Source organism: Kogia breviceps, chromosome 11 (assembly GCF_026419965.1).
Source record: "Kogia breviceps isolate mKogBre1 chromosome 11, mKogBre1 haplotype 1, whole genome shotgun sequence".
Classification (NCBI taxonomy): Eukaryota; Metazoa; Chordata; class Mammalia; order Artiodactyla; family Physeteridae; genus Kogia; species Kogia breviceps.
The window spans coordinates 78,301,184-78,319,449 of NC_081320.1; the positions used below are offsets into that span (position 1 = coordinate 78,301,184).

At 35.2% G+C, this 18,266-nt stretch overlaps 1 protein-coding gene across 10 annotated transcripts in view; it reads right to left on the minus strand.

Annotated features, from left to right (window-relative positions):
• SPAST (spastin) overlaps window positions 1-18,266 on the minus strand; it is a 55,722-nt gene that overhangs the window by 14,507 nt on the left and 22,949 nt on the right. For 3 of the 10 annotated variants that reach the window (XM_059078745.2, XM_059078746.2, XM_067007860.1), the window contains exons 4-10: window positions 15,247-15,342; window positions 9,352-9,539; window positions 8,362-8,495; window positions 7,988-8,081; window positions 2,832-2,906; window positions 1,561-1,632; window positions 58-133 (exon numbers count right to left, since the gene is read on the minus strand). In XM_059078745.2, the coding sequence (XP_058934728.1) occupies window positions 58-133; window positions 1,561-1,632; window positions 2,832-2,906; window positions 7,988-8,081; window positions 8,362-8,495; window positions 9,352-9,539; window positions 15,247-15,342 (735 nt within the window). The remainder of the gene's footprint in view (window positions 1-57; window positions 134-1,560; window positions 1,633-2,831; window positions 2,907-7,987; window positions 8,082-8,361; window positions 8,496-9,351; window positions 9,540-15,246; window positions 15,343-18,266) is intronic. The other 7 variants (XM_067007854.1, XM_067007855.1, XM_067007861.1 and 4 more) reach the window with 3 other exon arrangements.

An 18,266-nucleotide genomic window follows, 5' to 3' on the forward strand; every position in this document is an offset into this window, starting at 1 on the left:
TTTGGAAAAGGGAATTTTACAAATGCTCAACTAAGTTGTTGGAAAACATGTTCTTACCTATAAAAATTATAGAAGGTTGAAGTTCTCGAGCCACAGCAAAAAGAGCTCTCACCAATTTCTCTCCTTCTCCCACCTAAAACAAGGCATTATACAGTTATACCCATAAAATGCAAGATTATTCCAGCTTTTTAAATTTCACTATTAAAAGTCTAGAACCTAGGAATTTAATTTCCTTTCTTTGCAACAACCAAAGATTTGGTTTAAGGAATCGGGGTGTTACTAAATTGTCCCTTATAATTTTAGAAAATAGACTACTTATTTATTATTTAAGATGGTCTGGTGAGTACTTAAAAAATGAAAAATATCTCTGTCCTGTTTCACTCTGCATTCCTAAGACTTGAGAATGGAACAGCTATTGGGGTATAACTACTGAGAAAGAGGGAATACTAGAGAAGAGAGAGATGTGGCACGTATTCTTAAGCCCTAGGTTGCAGGGTATATTTATAGAAGCAGGTAAGTTGGAAAATGCTCTCCTAAATAAAACTCGCTCTACTGAGAACACCGTGAAAACCCATTCTCACAATATCACTGTCAATAAATATCAAAGTATTTCTAGATAGTCCAGGAGGTCTATGAACACTCCTTAAGACATTCCCAGGGGCTGAAATACTATACTAAAGCCATTGCATGCACCAAAGCATCTAATGAAAGAGTCATGAGGTTTGTGGTAATATACTACAAAAACTATTTTGTTCTCTAGGTGTCATCTATTTATTGACAATTAAATAAAAGAAAAAAGGAAAAGCCCCAGATTCAGAATCTTCAAAACAAATATTCTCAGAGCTGGAAGGAACTGCAAGAGATCACCTCTTATGACACCACTTTGTTAAGTGAAGTAAATATAGTAAGACTGATTCATAACTGCTAACAAATCTTGTACATGAATTTGAAAGAAGATCTATGTATTTAATAAATGGAACCTGGTTTATATTTTAAAAAAATAAATGAAGTAAAGCCTAAAGTGATACTTTCTTAAGGCCAGCTTGGCATGTAAAAGTTAGGCTGGAATCCCTACCTCCTAGCTTCCAAGACAGTGTTTTCTGTTATAGTATGTGCATAATATGGGTAAACCTACTTTAATAACAATTTTACTTATAAAATTTCACACAGGAAGCAAAATTTAACCAGGAAAAGTATCATTTTATAGTTATTTTTAATTACTTTACAAAATTAAGACCCCTGCCAATACTTGATCTTGGACTTCTAGCCTCCAAAATATAAGACAATAAATTTCTATTGTTCAAGCCAGCCAGTTTGTGGTATTTTAATACACAGTTCTAGCAAACAAATACAGTATTTAACAGAATAATTCCAATTTTAAAAGAGCCTAGCAAATGCACATAACTTTCTACTTTGAAAAGTGATATTCAGCATATCTAAATAATAGATATAAAACTCACAGAAAAACATTTTGGTGTAATGTTCTTACCGTTTATATTTAACACAGTAATGTTTAGACAGTAACTTAAAACATGACAATACTGGAAAAAGAACACTCACGTATTTTGAAGTTAAACTTGCAGCACTTATATTAAAGAAGGTTGCATTAGATTCTGCAGCTACTGCTTTAGCCTTTAAAAATCACAAGGATAAATACTGTATTAGTTCAATTGCTTTAAAAAGATAACCACATCTCATCAATTTAAGTTCTAGAAAAGATTTCCTAAAAATATAAGCCATAACACAATTCTCAACATATGGCAATCAAGGTGTTTTCTTCTCAGCAATGAGGAAAAGGTCTAGGAAGAGCTATGCTTCTTTCCACTCTCTTTTTCTCTAAGAGAGAAGTGACAGGGAGAGGTTAAAGAAAAAAAAAAAAAGAGGGTATTATTCTCTTCTCTTCCTAGTTATAGAAGATAACTGATTGGAGAAAGACAAACAGCTAAGGGAAAAAGTTACTCTTTTCCTATTTATGTTTTCCCTCTAGGAGAGCTATGCAGGAGAAAGAGATCCAAATCCTAGCAAAAACTTTTGGCAAAAGGACACAGAAAAAAAAAATCCGTTGTATGTCAATTATGCCTCAATTTAAAGAAAAAGAAATCTGTATCATGCTGATTATTTTATTTAAATAAACCTGTTACAACAGTTAAAAAAAAGATTAGGAAGATACTCAATATAGTAAGGTAAGCTCTTCTACAGTAAAATTTTATTATTTAACTTAGGAAAATAATGAAAATTACACTATTAAATTTAGCCAGCCCCAAACTACTATGGAAGATAACGTATGTGGGTTTCCACCTACTTCGTCATTAAAAACTAGTTTAAAAATTGGGAGTTCCTTGGTGGTCCAGTGGTTAGGACTTGGCGTTTTCACTGCTGTGGTCCTGGGTTCAATCCCTGGTCAGGGAACTAAGATCCCGCAAGCCACGCAGTGTGGCAAAAAAAAAAAAAAAAAAGTATATTATAGCAAAGGCAAGTCATAAATAATAGACTCAGGGACAATGAAAAGTTTCTTTTTTCATATTATCTTCCTAATATCTCAATAGAACGTGCAAATTTAAAAAGAATTCTTGGGACTTCCCTGGTGGTCCAGTAGTTAAGACTCTGCAATCCCAATGCAGGGGGCCCGGATTCAATCCCTGATGAAGGAACTAGATCCCACATGCATGCCGCAACTAAGAGTTCACATGCCACAACTAAGGAGCTGGCAAGCTGTAACTACAGAGCCCGCCTGCCACAACTAAGGAGCACACATGCTGCAACTAAGACCCAGCACAACCAAATAAATAAAAATATTTTTTTAAAGTTTAAAAAATAAAAAGAATTCTTACCAGCATTGTTTTCCCATTTCCAGGTGGACCAAAGAGTAACAGTCCTCTGGCAGGAGCTCTAAGCCCTGTGAACAACTTAAAAATATACACTTTAGTTCACAACCATGATTCTGGAGACACTTTTTCCAGACATTTTAAGTATTATTTGTTATCTAAAAAGCACCATCTTTCAATAGCATCCTCCCAAAGAGAGCTGCCCAGAGCTCTAAAGAGAACACATAATCAATAAATTCGAATAATTATTAAAAACAGAAGAAAACAAAATGAATTAAAACCAAACCCTTATTGATCAAAATGAAAGCAGACTGGTTAAACAAGACATACTGAACATAGTATGCCTCTACTTCCTTTAGAAATCTCACCAAATAATAGTAAATGAATAAAAAAGATATAAATCTTTAAAACAAAACAAAAAAATACAAAAAGAGACAACAGAGGATACAAATTTTTGTAGATGGAGAGCTGATAAAGTGTGGTAAATTATTTAATGGAGTTGAAGGAGCTAAAACCTAAGTGCCAGCTTGTGAAGGGATATCTAGATACAAGGAGCAAGCTGATGTGAACAAAAAACCCTGGAACAGCTCAGGAATTGGAGGTACCAGGTACCAGAGAAAGCAGCAGTAAGGTAGCTGGCCAGAAACAGGGGAACTGATTGAAAGTCTGTATGAGGAACAATGGAACCCATGCTCTTGCCCCCACCAAGAGCACTCTGGCAAGTACTCCTCTTCCACAACCAAAGGAGGCAGGCGTATTATTCTGTAGAGAAATTTAACCAGAGTCTCCAAACTCTGGGACATCAGTCATGGCAGGAATGAAGGGTGAAGCACCCGACTGATAACACTTTACTTAATAGTGAAAGTGTATGTACTTTTAAGTTGAACCATATGAAGCGGTTGATATTCAACTTAAAGACTGAATATTTTTTGAGTGGTTTTAGGTTTACAGAAAATTTAATGGAAAGTACAGAGAGTTTCCACATAACTCCTCACTTCCCCCATTTCCCCTATTATTAACATCTTGCATTAGTATGGTACATTTAATACAGCTGATGAATAGTGATATGTCACTATTAACCTAAATCCATAGTTTACATTAGGGTTCACTATTTGTGTCACATATCCACCATTACAGTTTCAACCTAAATCTTGACATCTAACCAAATTATTAACAAGGGAAGACAGTAGATTAAATATATTTTCAGATATGTGAAATCTCAAAATATTGTCTCACATGAACCTTTCTCAGGAACTTACAGGAGGATGTATGCCATCAAAATGAGAAAATAAACCATGAAAGAGAAAATAAGGAATCCAAAAAACCGAGAGATCCATTAAAATAGAAAGACAAAGAAAAGTTCCATGATGATGGTGAAGCAAGATTATAGAACAGCTATGAAATAAGAACAACTGGCTGAATGGAACAGAAAAAGGTGGTTCCAGGAAAAGGGGTTCCAAGAAAAAAAAACAACAACTGAGGTAACAAATTTTCAAACTGGTTTGACAATTGGTAAGATGAAAACTAAGCAAACAAAAAAGTAACACAACTATTTACTGTAGGGGGAAAAAAAAACCTATACAAGGGAAAAAAAAAACAAAAAAACCACACTATCCTACTCAGCTTGGCACTTAATATTTACAAGAAATGAATATTGATTTAACCTCAGCAGTGATATACTACACTGGGAGGATGGGGTAGGGAATGTGTGATATAATGGAGCTAAGGGTTCATCAAGTTAAAGATTCTACATGGAAAAAAAAAAAGAATTGGCTTTATAAGATTATTACTTAAAGAGGTAAGTTCAAAAACTTTTTTAAAAAGCAAATGTTCAAGCTGGTATAATGAAAGATAACATATTTAGAAATTCATGGAAATTTTAGTAGTAGGTAGAACCTTTTAAAATTGGAGAACAGTCACATTCTTCTATAAAACTGAAAGAAAATGCTATTATTAAGCAGCAAGATAACAAAATAAACATAAGAGCTCTACAGATGAACTGGTTTGCAGGGCAGAAATTGAGACACAGATGTAGAGAACAAACGTATGGACACCAAGGGGGGAAAGTGGCAGGGGGTGGGGGTGGGATGAATTGGGAGATTGGGATTGACATGTATACTCTGATGTGTATAAAATGGATGATTAATAAGAATCTGCTGTATAAAAAAATAAAATTAAATTCAAAAATTTAAAAAAAACACAAGAGCTCAGAAAAATGCTGACAAATAAGCTGGACAGGATATGAAAGAGGTCTATGAAATAGGACAGAAGAATATTTATTTTCATTGTAAAATTTTTTAGAAAAGTATGTAGACAGATCATTGTGATAGACTTTGAAATGTACTGCTTTGGGGTCAGAAGGTATGTTTTATTTTATATTCTTCTTACAGTTTTAACTTGTTTCAAAGATTAATATTTGTGATTTTTAAAAATTACTTTTAAAATATTTAAAACATAGTCCTATTTGATGGCAGGGAGATGGACAAGAGTTTTTTTCAATGTCTTTTCCAAGTCCATGACTTCATGAATGAACAAGGGTTAAAGTACTTGCTTTAGGTAATTCTGAGAAGAAATTAACTCAAGCATATATTTTTAATATTATTTATCTCCTAAAAGCCATTTTTAGTGTTCGGTGACTTAATTATGATTCTGTGTTTCTATGATGAAATAAAAATTCTAGCACACTAAAGAATGAATAAGTTCATCATGATGCCTGTCATACCCAACTTTCCAATCTAGCCTAACAACGTCCCCACCGTGGTCCATGCAAGCTCCCCACTGTGGAGAATTATGAATAAAGCTGATTTGTTGCACAATGGAGATGCTTTATGAAATAAGTCTGACCCATTCACGGCTTACCACGATCCATTTTATGGGTCTACTGTGAAAAGCTGAGCTAGGACAATCATATTCCCTTTCTGAATTAGAATCTGAACTAGAATTATAAAAATGGTCAAATTGGCAGGTATGGAGACAGAGAGACAAATGGTCCAAACCCTGCGGTCTGGCTCTACCTCAAATGCTGTCCTTCCTGAAGCCCCAATTTAGTACATTTACTAAGGTTTCTGCCCTTCCCAAGGCTTCAAATTTGACATTCCAGTTTTTTCTAATATTATGGCGCTACCATGGAAATATGCCAAAATTTAAGTCATATGCTGTTTGACCTCACTTTCCACTTTAGATGTGTTCCCTAAAGTCATGGGTAGAGCAGAAGCTGAATGCCTTCTAGCATAGTCCAACTATTTCCTTACTACCTTTACAATTTTAGATATTATTTTGTACCCTAAGAAGCATACCACTTAATAAATACTAAAATCCATACTTAGGAATTAGCTGGCAGTTATAGCACTGAGGTGGCAGTCTAATGTTAGGAACCTTATTTACTTCATTTCCTAGAACCACCACTTAACTATAATCTTGAGCAAGACATTTAGATTTCAGGATTAGTTTCTTTATCCACAAATGGACTAGATGACTGCTAAGATCCTTTTCAGGTCTACAATTATATGAGTTCTTTCAACAAGCATTTTTTTTGTCAATACTCACTCTGCTACATTTACTACTCTTACATAACCCCAGGCAAAAAGTAAGCCCAAATACAAGCTATAATATGTTTCCTCAAAGTGTGGCCTGAGGTGGTACAAGAGATAAATTTGGTTCATATAAGGACAAATGCCTTCTATTTTAATAAGTCTCTATTTTGTTGTGTATTAAGAAAATTTCAATTAGTGTATTAAACCAGTGATTTCATGCATACTGCTTCTTAGAGTGGGCAGGAAGTAAAAATAAAGTGGACTCAAAAAATAGTAAGTTTCAGTATAGTTGGTACTCACAAGTTATAAACACCATGAAAAGTAGTATGAGAGTGATATAGACTATAGAAAAATAGAGCCACACAACCTTTACACATTCATTTAAAAGCGTATTCATCACAATGTGCCATATAACATCTATTTTCATGAGATTTTGTAAATGAGTCCATTAAGACTTGAAAGTTCTAGCAGAAGAGAAATAACTAATCCACACTGGATCCTCATATTTATTTTTTGCAATATTTTCAGAACAGCATCAAACATGCAATCTGTAAATTGTGAGAATCCAAAACAATGCTAATGGGGAGATTAGGTTTGACATAAATACACTACCATGTGTAAAACAGATAGCTAGTGAGAACCTGCGGTATAGCACAGGGAGCTCAGCTCGGTGCTCTGTGACGACCTAGATGGGCAGGATAGGAGGGGATGGAAAGGGATGGGAGGGAGGCCCAAGAGGGAGAGGATATATGTACACATATGGCTGATTTATTTTGTTGTACAGCAGAAACTAACACAACATTGTAAAGCAATTATACTCCAATAAAAAAGAATGAAGCACTGAAAAAAGAAAAACAATGCTATGTGTGGAAAATTAAATATTTATTATCAACTGCAAGATTACCTAACTTCCTTAGTGAGTTTAAAAATAAGGGATGAAAGGTGAGGTCCCTATCCACCATTCACCAGCTCTCCACTTACTTTGATGACTTAATATCTTGAAAATCATTCATTCATTCATTCATTCATTCATTCATTCATTTATGGCTGCGTTGGGACTTCACTGCTGTGCATGAGCTTTCTCTAGTTGCGGCGAGCAGGGGCTGCTCTTTGTTGTGGTGCACAGGCTTCTCATTGCAGTGGCTTCTCTTGTTGAGGAGCATGGGCTCTAGGTGTGCAGGCTTCAGTAGTTGTGGCACACGGGCTCAGTAGTAGTGGCTCGCGGGCTCTAGAGCGCAGGCTCAGTAGTTGTGGCACACAGGCTTAGTTGCTCCATGGCATGTGGGAATCTTCCCAGACCAGGGATCGAACCCATGTCCCCTGCATTGGCAGGCGGATTCTTTCTTAACTTTAAATCTCTCTTACCTTGATATTAAAATTATTTCCTGTTACCTACTTTTCCTATAAATTTAATTAAAAATGGATTGGGAATTAGGAACCATTATATTTATTCTCCTCTCCAGTATAAATAACTAGTCAACATCAACTGCTAATGTTTTTTCCTTTAAAAGACATCTAACCTACTGTTATATGAACTAATCATTCTAGTATAGCTCAAACATTTCTTTACTGTACTATGGATTCAGTAATGGATGATGCTATAGGAAAATGATAATATAAAATCCTTACCTCAGGCCTCAGAGAAGGAAGAATAACAATTTCTTGCAATGCTTGTTTTGCCAACTCTTGACCAGCTATATCATCAAATTTAACAGCTGTTCCACTAAGAAACAGAATTTCAGTTAGCTCCGTAACAGAAATATACTTCAGTTATTATAATATTGAGTCCAAGCTCTATGTAACATAGCCATTTTTACGTTAACTGTGAAACTATAGTTAAATCAGTAAAGCAATGATTTTCTATATTTACAGTAATTGAAAACCATCATAAAAATTACATATGTAAATTAGACAAGGTATATATTATCCATTTCACTCAAGATATATTTCATAAATAAAAAAAATTTTAAACCCCATAAAACACTTTAGATGACAAAACTTACTTGTCCACAATTTCATTCATTATAAGGTTAGCAAGGTTGCTGTCCACATTCCTAAAGTTCTTCAAGTCTTTCTTTTTACGAGCAGCAGTTGTAGGGGTAGAAGGTTTATTTGTTCTATTTGTTTTTGGTGTACTCTTGAAGGACACAAAATTTTAATGTGAAAATACAACATAATGTTTACACTTTTCACATGTGAGTCAACCTTAATGTTCACAGAATTAAAGGCTTAAAAGTAGCAAAAAATGGATATAAAAATCCAAAAATTGTATATTTACTCCAAGATAAAATGGCATTCACTATAGAAATACATTTGGCATGAAGTGGGTTTATAGATTTTATCCAGAGAGATTACTATAAAATAAAAAGTTACTATTTTATTACTATAAAATAAAAAGGCTCTGTCACAATACAGTCATACAATTTTGATCCTTGTGAGAATTGTAACAAAACTCTACGTATGTTTAATGTTATAAAACATTTATGTAGATTTAAATAATTAAAAGAATAACAAATTTTAAATGAACTGTAGGGAATTCCCTGGTGGTCCAGTGGTTAGGACTCGGTGCTTTCAATGCCAAGGACTTGGATTCAATCCCTGGTCAGGGAACTAAGATACCACAAGCTGCACTGTGCGGCCTAATAAATAAATTAAATAATTTTTTTAAAAAAGAATTATACAGTGTTATATAAAACAGACTGGATAAGCAAACTTACTACTAAAAAACCTATTTAAGACCAAAAGGAGTTTAAAAAAATTTGCTTAAAAATTAATAGAGAAAAAAAAGATTTGCTTTTTAGTAGCAAGTTGCCTCTACGACTTAGAGTCTTAAAAATCTAAATTTAAAAAAAGAAAAATTTCATTCAATGTTGTAGAAACTTATCAATTCTCTAAGGTATTATAAAGTACTTTAATAAACTTAAGCAAGCATATCATGTTCAAAATTTTCTATTTGCAACAGCATAGCAATTAAAGTTACTGTCTCCAAATACCTTATGAGTGGCAGTTGCAGGACCAGGTCCCTGTCTCACTCCAGAAACCATGGATAAACCACTGCAGCTAGGTGCTCTGTGGTGGCCTGAAAGACCTGTGGATCCAGTTTTCATAACTGTTTTTGAACGAGGCAGTGAATTACTAGTGTGCGTTAAGGGATCCTTTCTTTTAGGAACAGCTCCACTTTCTATCAAGGAAAAAAATAAAATCATCATGGTTAGAAAATTGTGGCTAAACATTATAAAAAGTAATATAAAGACCAGTACAAATTTGTAAAACTAGTAATATTTTTTTTACTTCAACAATATTTCAAAATAAGATTTCAATCAGAATATATACTAGGGTGTTCATAAGGGTTATTACTGGGTGTGGTAAAGATTATCTGAGTCCTGCTTTGTGTTTTCCCATAAAAAAATTTTAGTGTCAAGGACCATTACTGAAAAAGATTCAAAACGTGAACCTGGGTTTTTAGTATTATTTTCCATTTAGTTTGAAGAGAAAAGTGAATTAAAAATGTAAATGTATCATATCTGATATAAAAGATGTAATATAGATTTAAAAAAAGATTATGGGTTATTTAGCTTTTTCCTTTTCCTGATGTATATTATAATTTTCTTAAAAGGAATATGTATTTGCTATAAAAAGAAATAACTTTATTTGTGGGGACAGGAGGAGGATATAAAAAAGGTACCAAGCAATAAAGCTGCCAAAATTTTTTCTTTTTTTTTCTTTGTTTAAAAGCTGTCAAAAATTAAACAAACAGGGCTCCCCTGGTGGCGCAGTGGTTGAGAGTCCGCCTGCCGACGCAGGGGACACGGGTTCGTGCCCCGGTCCGGGAGGATCCCACATGCCGCGGAGCGCCTGGGCCCGTGAGCCATGGCCGCTGAAAAAATAAAAAAATAAAATAAAATAAAATTAAAAAAAAAAAAAAATTAAACAAACAAAATGTAGTAAAGGCATTAGGGATAGGTTGTATGGAGAAAAAAAAAACAGCACTTCGTTCCAAACTTTTAAAACTACAAAATAGTATGAAAGTCCAGTCTGTGCCACCAAAAGTTTTAAAAAATAATTTTAATTTATAGGGTATAAAGATATGGTTAAATCACCAAGTATTTTATCCTCTATCTATGCAAATAAACACATAAGGACATCTTCAATTAAATCTAAAAGGTTACCTGACCTAACTACCGTGCTCTTCTACATAAATTACAGACTTTTGAATGTTCAAATCTCACTGCTTCTAAATAATATTTTCATACACTATATAACAAACATCAGAGTTTATGAATAAATGTTCACTGTGAAGACAGATGTTAAATCAGTCAGCAAATAAGAGTAGCCTAGAGAAAAGACTAGCTTAAGGACAAAAGCCTTATTGTTGCTCTTGTCATCAAATCCCTTAATATGGCTTAAGGAAACAAAAGAAGGGAACTTAAGAGTACAGTAAATTAGGGACTTCCTTGGCAGTCCAGTGGTTAAGACTCTGTGCTCCCAATGCAGGGGGAGCAGGTTAGATCCTGGTCAGGGAATTAAGATCCAAGGGTTCTTTTCTAGTAAACAAATGCAAAGTTCTGTACCATATGTTCAAGGAACTAATGGATAATGACCCTATAGGAAGAAGCAGGAAAGCAATCCAGAAAAGGGAATGACAATAAGGAAAAGCCAAGGTGTGAATAAAAGCAAGATCTATCTAGGGTGATGATAAGTATCATGCATTTCAGAGGGAAAAAAGGAGACTGGAGAAGAATTTCTTCAAACAGAAAATATACAGTCCTAAGATTACAAATGGACAGAAATTTTCATAAGGAACTGTGAGAATGACAGCACACTTTTCATAAAAATAACAAAGGTCAGTAGACAACAGAGTATGCTCAAAATGCTGAAGGAAAAAACAATGTTAACTTTCATTTATTCTATATTCAGGTGACCAGTCACATAAGAATGAGGGTATTTTCAGACACTAGAAAGGCTGAGAGAGTTTACTATCTACAAACCCTCATTAAAAGAAATACTAAAGGAGGTCTTTTAGCTAAAAAGCAAATTAAACACAGAAAAGGTAAAAAACTGTAATATGAAGCTAGAGAGCAAGAAAAAAATCAGGCAACCTGGGGGAAGGAAAAACCCAAAAGGGAAAATAATTTATATTATTTGTCTTTGGGTAAACAATATTTACTAAGTTACTAATAATATTAAATGTAATTTTTCAATATAACTAAAAACAGTGATATATATACATATATATGTACATAAACACACACACACACACGGAATGAAGGATAATGGTGGCATAAGACAATTAAACCTTCTTCTACCTGAAAAAGTCAGTACATATCAGAAACTCATAAAGCAGGAATAGCAATAAAAGCATAATACTTGAAAGTATAATGACCATGAGAAAAAATAGCAAAGAGTTAAATATTGTATGAGGAGCCAAACGAGGGGTGCACGTAAGAAAGGGAGATATAACAGGTGGGAAGGGGAATACTATTTCTCTTTACAAACCTTTTCAGTATTTTTAAATCAACATTTTAGGGTATAATCTATGTATAATATTTTGCATGCATTTAAAATGTATAATATATTGGCAAAATAGCCACTAAAATCAAGATATAAAATGTTTCCATCATAGCTAAAAGTTTCCTTGTATCCATTTGTATTCCATTCCTCTTACTGCCCCTGGCCCTAAGCAATGACTAATCTGCTTTCTGAATATTGGAGTCATCTGATTTAGCAATTTCTATTGATCTAAGTTCAAGGTCACTGAATCTTTCATTTGACATCTCCAATCTGCTGTTGAGGCTTATCTAGCAATTTTTTTCACCAACTGTACTTTTCAACTTTAAAACTTCCATTATTTTTATTGTTTAGTTTATATTCTCTACTAAGATTACAGGTTTGTTAACAGATGCCACATTTTCTTTTAATTCTTTGAACATATTTATAACGGCTGCTTTGAAGTCTTTATCTGCTAAATTCAACATGTGGGCCCAGTCAAGAACCAGTTTCTACAGGCTGATTTCTTTCTTGAGTAAGGGTCACACTTTCCTATTTCTTTGCATGTCTAATAATTTTGACTTGAAAATTGGACACTGTAGATAACACATAAAGTAGTAAGCAGACTTTGGCATATCTGCTTCCTAAGAGAGGAGAAGTAACTCATCCAAGTGAAACATCATAGAATGTTCCATAAGTGGGTGACACTAATGAACTAGGCATGAATGAGCCAGCTGATTCACTAAGGCTCAACGGGAATCAAACACCAGTGCTGCATAAATTAGCTGTGAAGTCAGTATGTTCCCCCAACAAGAAAAAAGGACAGAACTGATAACTAGATATTTAAAATAAGACAGTTTGATTTTTTTAATGGGTCCCAGAAGAGAAAGCTGCTTTTGTCCCCCAACATGGCAGAAAAATACAATGGGATCTCACATGTGGAATTAAGTAGAAGAAAATCAAGAAAACATGGCGCAGTGGTTGAGAGTCCGCCTGCCGATGCAGGGTACATGGGTTCGTGTCCCGGTCCGGGAAGATCCCACATACCGCGGAGCAGCTGGGCCCGTGAGCCATGGCCGCTGGGCCTGCACGTCCAGAGCCTGTGCTCCGCAACGGGAGAGGCCACAGAAGTGAGAGGTCCGCGTACCGCAAAAAAAAAAAAAAAAAAAAAAAAAAAAAGGGAAAGGCATACCAGCCCCTCAGGGCTAGAAAATTTTGCTGTTTACTCAGGTAGGATTATTAGGATCTCAAATTTGTATTTTGGAAACTTCGCTATTTACACATGGTGCAATCTTACGTTTCTTTGTTTTTTCAAACAGTTCATTATGAAGATGTCAGCCCTTCACAGGCATGCTAAAAGAAACAGACAAAATACTTCCCTATACTTGAAAAGGTTATTTTAAATCAGATACAGGAAGGAATGGGAAAATGAATATAGTTACTAAGGTGGGGCTCTGTAGTGGAAGACCAAACCAGACTGAGAACTCCTTAAGGGAGAGGTGAAGCCACAAGGAAAAGAGTTGATGACCAATTGTCTCTTCCATCCCAAGAAATCCACTCACACTATTTCTTCTTTATTGAAATCTTGTTCATTGCAGCACTATTTTACAATAGCAGGACATGGAAGCAACCTAAATGTCCATCAACAGAGGAATGGATAAAGAAGATGTGCTATAGCAACTAAGACCTGGTGCAGCCAAATAGATAAATAAATAATAAAATAAATATTTTTTTAAAAAGATGTGGTACAGGGCTTCCCTGGTGGCACAGGGGTTGAGAGTCTGCCTGCCGATGCAGGGGACACGGGTTCGTGCCCCGGTCTGGGAAGATCCCACATGCTGCAGAGCGGCTGGGCCTGTGAGCCATGGCCACTGAGCCTGCGCGTCTGGAGCCTGTGCTCTGCAACGGGAGAGGCCACAAGAGTGAGAGGCCCGCAAAAAAAAAAAGATGTGGTACATATATACAATGGAATATTACTCAGCCATAAGAAAGAACAAAATAATGCCAAGTGCAGCAACATGGATGGACCTAGAGATTGTCATGCTGAGTAAAGTAAGTTAGACAGAGAAGGGCAAATATCATATGATATTGTTTTTATATGTGGAATCTAAAAAATGGGTACAACTGAACTTATCTACAAAACAGAAATAGAGTTACAGAAGTAGAAAACAAACTTATGGTTACCAGGGGGTAATGGGGGGGGATAAATTGGGAGATTGGCATTGACATATACACACTACCATATATGAAATAGATAACTAATAAGAATCTACTGTATAGCACAGGGAACGCTACTTGATACTCTGTAATGGTCTATATGGGAAAAGAATCTAAAACAAGAGTGGACATATGTATATGTATAACTGTTTCACTTTGCTGTACACCTGAAACTAACACAACATTGTAAATCAACTACACTCCAATAAAAATGAAAAAAGCAAACAAACAAAAAAATAAATCTTGAAACTTTTTTTTATCACATATGAGTAAAGAAAGCAGTTGTTTTATAGTCTATACTAAGGGTTTTCTACCACAACTTGAACAAAGCAATATTTACTTTAATAAAATTTAAGTACTGGACACAGAACGAATTCTGAAAAAGTTACCAATAAAACTAGAGAAGATGTCAGAGACCTAGGAAATGAAGATCCTACCACTCAAACAAAACAAAACAAAAAAAGCATTTAATTTTCTGTAGGAGTTGATGTGATGACCAAAGTTTATGGAAAACAAATTTAACCCATAGTAAATAATAGTATTCTAGGGGACTTCCCTGGCAGTCCAGTGGTTAAGACTCTGTGCTTCCACTGCAGTGGGGTAGGGTTTGACCCCTGGCTGGGGAACTAAGATCCCTGCATGCCACGCGGCACAGACAGAAAAAAAAAGAAAAGTAGTATTCTAATGCTTCTCCTCACTATGTGAATTCAACTTCAAACTTTTTCTAACAGGTGCTATGATAAAACATTCATGTATTATATAAATGAAAATATATATGCATTGAAAATTGGTATATAACAAAGAAAAATTAAAATTTCTGTCTCAATAAACACTACTTCATAAAAATTTGGTACAGGTACCCATAGAAAAAAAACACAAAAGCTCAAAATAAGATAGAAACAAAAGAACATTTTAATAATTTAGAAAAACGAACTTCATATTTTATAATTTCAAAAACTGGAGGTTGTAAAATATGCAAATATAACATGTTGATGGCTATGCCCTATTTATTACATGTTTACACACCATGAAAGATAGGGCTACTGTATTTTCCACACAGCCCTGTGCAAACAAAAACCAATCAAATCTACCACTATAAAATCAAATCAACATTATCAGGTTAAGTAAGACTCTACTTTGCATGCAAGCTTTATTATTTTACATGTTAGTTAACCTAAACCCACCTGACTGGAGATGTCCATTGCGGCATGTCAAGTTAGTATTGTCATTATAGACGTCCGTTTGTGACTTGGAAAACTGCAAAACTGGCTGCAGCTTCTCTATGCAACAGAGGGGGGTAAAAAAGAAAAAAATAAACAAAAAGAAAAAAATACATAATAAAAAAATAAAATGTATGTGAAAATGAAAAACGATTCAAGGTGTTACAAAGTTATTACATAATGAAGGGTTTGGCATTTACATAGAATTACCTTTAACAACATAATTAGTAAAAACTCAGACATTAAAATAGCAACAGAAATGAACAAGTGAATGACTATGTTCAAAATATGCATTATTCAGGTTTGGTAACCTGAGGCAATTCTATATCACTACCATCGCCAACAAATACTTCCTGAATATCTAATATGTCCAAATCATTGTGTAGGGAGAGCAGGATAGAGATACAAAGAGAACATTAAAAAGGCTTTACAGAGGAAGTGGGCTGTGAGTTGGCTGGGATCTGTAAAGATTTAAAAAAAAGGACATTCAGGAAAGGAGAAATGACACAGAAGGAAACTGTAAGGAGTGTCTAGGAAATGCCATATTCAGCTACACTAATGTATGTCAGGCAGAAAATAAATGTAATAAAGCAGAATGGAATAAGCACGCTGCAGAACTGTGCATACAGTACCCTACCATTTATTTAAATACACACATGTATACTTGTATATATGAAAATTATCTCTAAAACAGACCCAGAGAAACTGGTAATACCAGCTGCCTCTGGGGATGGGAAATGAGTGGCTGGGGCATAGCATGGGATGGATGCTTTTCAAACTTAAACTTTTGAAATTTTGTGGCATGTGCATACATTGCCTATTTTTAAATTAATCAAAGATTTTAAAGGATTATTTCAGCCTTACTCCCACTTCAAATAACAACAAATCCTCTCAAGATCTAGGTCTTTATGTCTAGCACCTGAAGCCCAAGACTATCAGTTTGAGCTTCCTTGCCACTCTACATCACTGCTACACTCTTTCCCCAGTCAAGTCAATCCATATTGTTAGCTGACGAACACCCTGATACTCTACCACTTACTCACTAGTACGAACTTGCTTTAGCGTCAGTTTTCCGAGGGTCTCAGGGGTTAAATAAAATAATACATGAAGTACTTGCTCTGAGCGTCATTCATAATAGGGCTCAATTTTGACCATATTTATTTTGTTGAAATACTCCAAGTTATCATTACTGATTCTTTCCTCCAGTACTAAGAAGTCGATGAATATATGCAAAAAATGTAGCACATATATACTAACTCTTTTAAACTTTCATTTCTAATGTCAGACAAGCAGGCGCCATGCTTGGTTTATGGTACAACCACACATGCCTTTGGGACAGGTTAAATAGCAGCTACCCTTTTTGCACAAAGCACAAAGTACTGCACAGCTTTTGTATCCTAGAACTGGCTGATACAATATACCTTGGAGCCCTTTTTCTGTTGTTAGTTAACAGGTAGGTCATCTGATTTTTCTCAAAGATAATACTCTTCAAATCACCATATTGAGAAAGAAACCATTTGTGTTGGTAAAAGACATAAATTAGAAAGAACTGATTTGTAAATGTCTGATTTATCAATTAAAACTCTTCAATGAAATGTAACAAAAAGTTCACATAAACATTCATTATAGAGTAAAAAATAAAACAGAAATTAAATCCTTAGTTTTGATAACTAATAACTAAGAATAATAAGCCATAGGACTGTTTTGCTGGGTTTGGATTTATATGCATGAAAACACACACAATATCAGCACACAGCTAATGTGAACCTGCTCCAATTCATTTTTTTTTTTTGAAGAAAGCAAGCTTAGTTTAATGCTTCTTTTTAGAATGACTGAAGGTCGTGTAGATTAACCAATTATTTAAAATAAAACAAGTCACCTTGCTTCTTGATACCCTCATGTACAATCCCCACACAATCATCTCAGTGATCTACTTATAAGGGAAATTTTACCACGTCACTTGTGTGCCTACAACCCTTTAGCAGTTTCCCATTGCCCACAGATTAGCACTCAAGCTCCTTTATATGACCAACAAGGCCCTCCACGATCTGCCTACACTTCTTATGCCTGAGCAACCCCAAATTCATGTCTCTACCAGCACCATGCTTTTCCTTGTCCCTGAGTCTATGTTCATGCTGTTAGTTCCTCATGGAATAATCTTTCCACCCAACCATTAATAAATTTTATTTATCTTTTAAAATCCCCGCTTTAGGTTTCTTCCAGGAAGATTTCTCAGACACCTATTTTCCCATCCCTACAAAATATTTGTGTCTCTCCATCTGGCAGTGATGATGATTTATCTATTTATGTCTGCCTTCCCCACTATATCAACAAGAGCCTAAACACAGGAACATTTTATCCAATCTTTCAGTCAATCTGTTTGCTCAAGCTTCAAATACAATCATAATCCAACCACTTGTTACTCCTGGTATCATCCTGGTCCAAGCCTCCATCATTTTTCTCCGAGCTTACCACAATAGTTGTTCTACTTGCTCTCCTTGGTACATAACATACCCTTGCAACATCACAACCAGAGGGATCCTTTTTAAACTGAAGTCAGATGATGTTACTTCTTTCCTAAAAAATCCTTGTAACTGCTCCCCACTTCACAGGTGGCAAAAGCTCAAAACTTCAGTGGCCTGTAAGGTCCTGCATGTTGTGATGGCTGTCCCCTCTGCCCACCCCTCACCGCCACCATTAGTTCTCTGACCTCATCTCTACTATACTTCCTTGCTGTGGCACACTGGCCTCTTTGCTCCTCTCAAACATACCAGAGATGTTTCCTTAAGGCTCTGCATCAGCTCTTACTTCTCCCCAGACCACTCTTCTCCCAGATACCTGTAAGGCTAACTTACAGGTCATGTCAACTTCTCCAAGAGGTATACCCTGACTATCCTATTTAAAACTAAAAACCCAGACCACCTCCATCTACTCCTAATCCCCTATACTGTGTTTTATGTTTTCTTTTCTCCACAAATTTATCA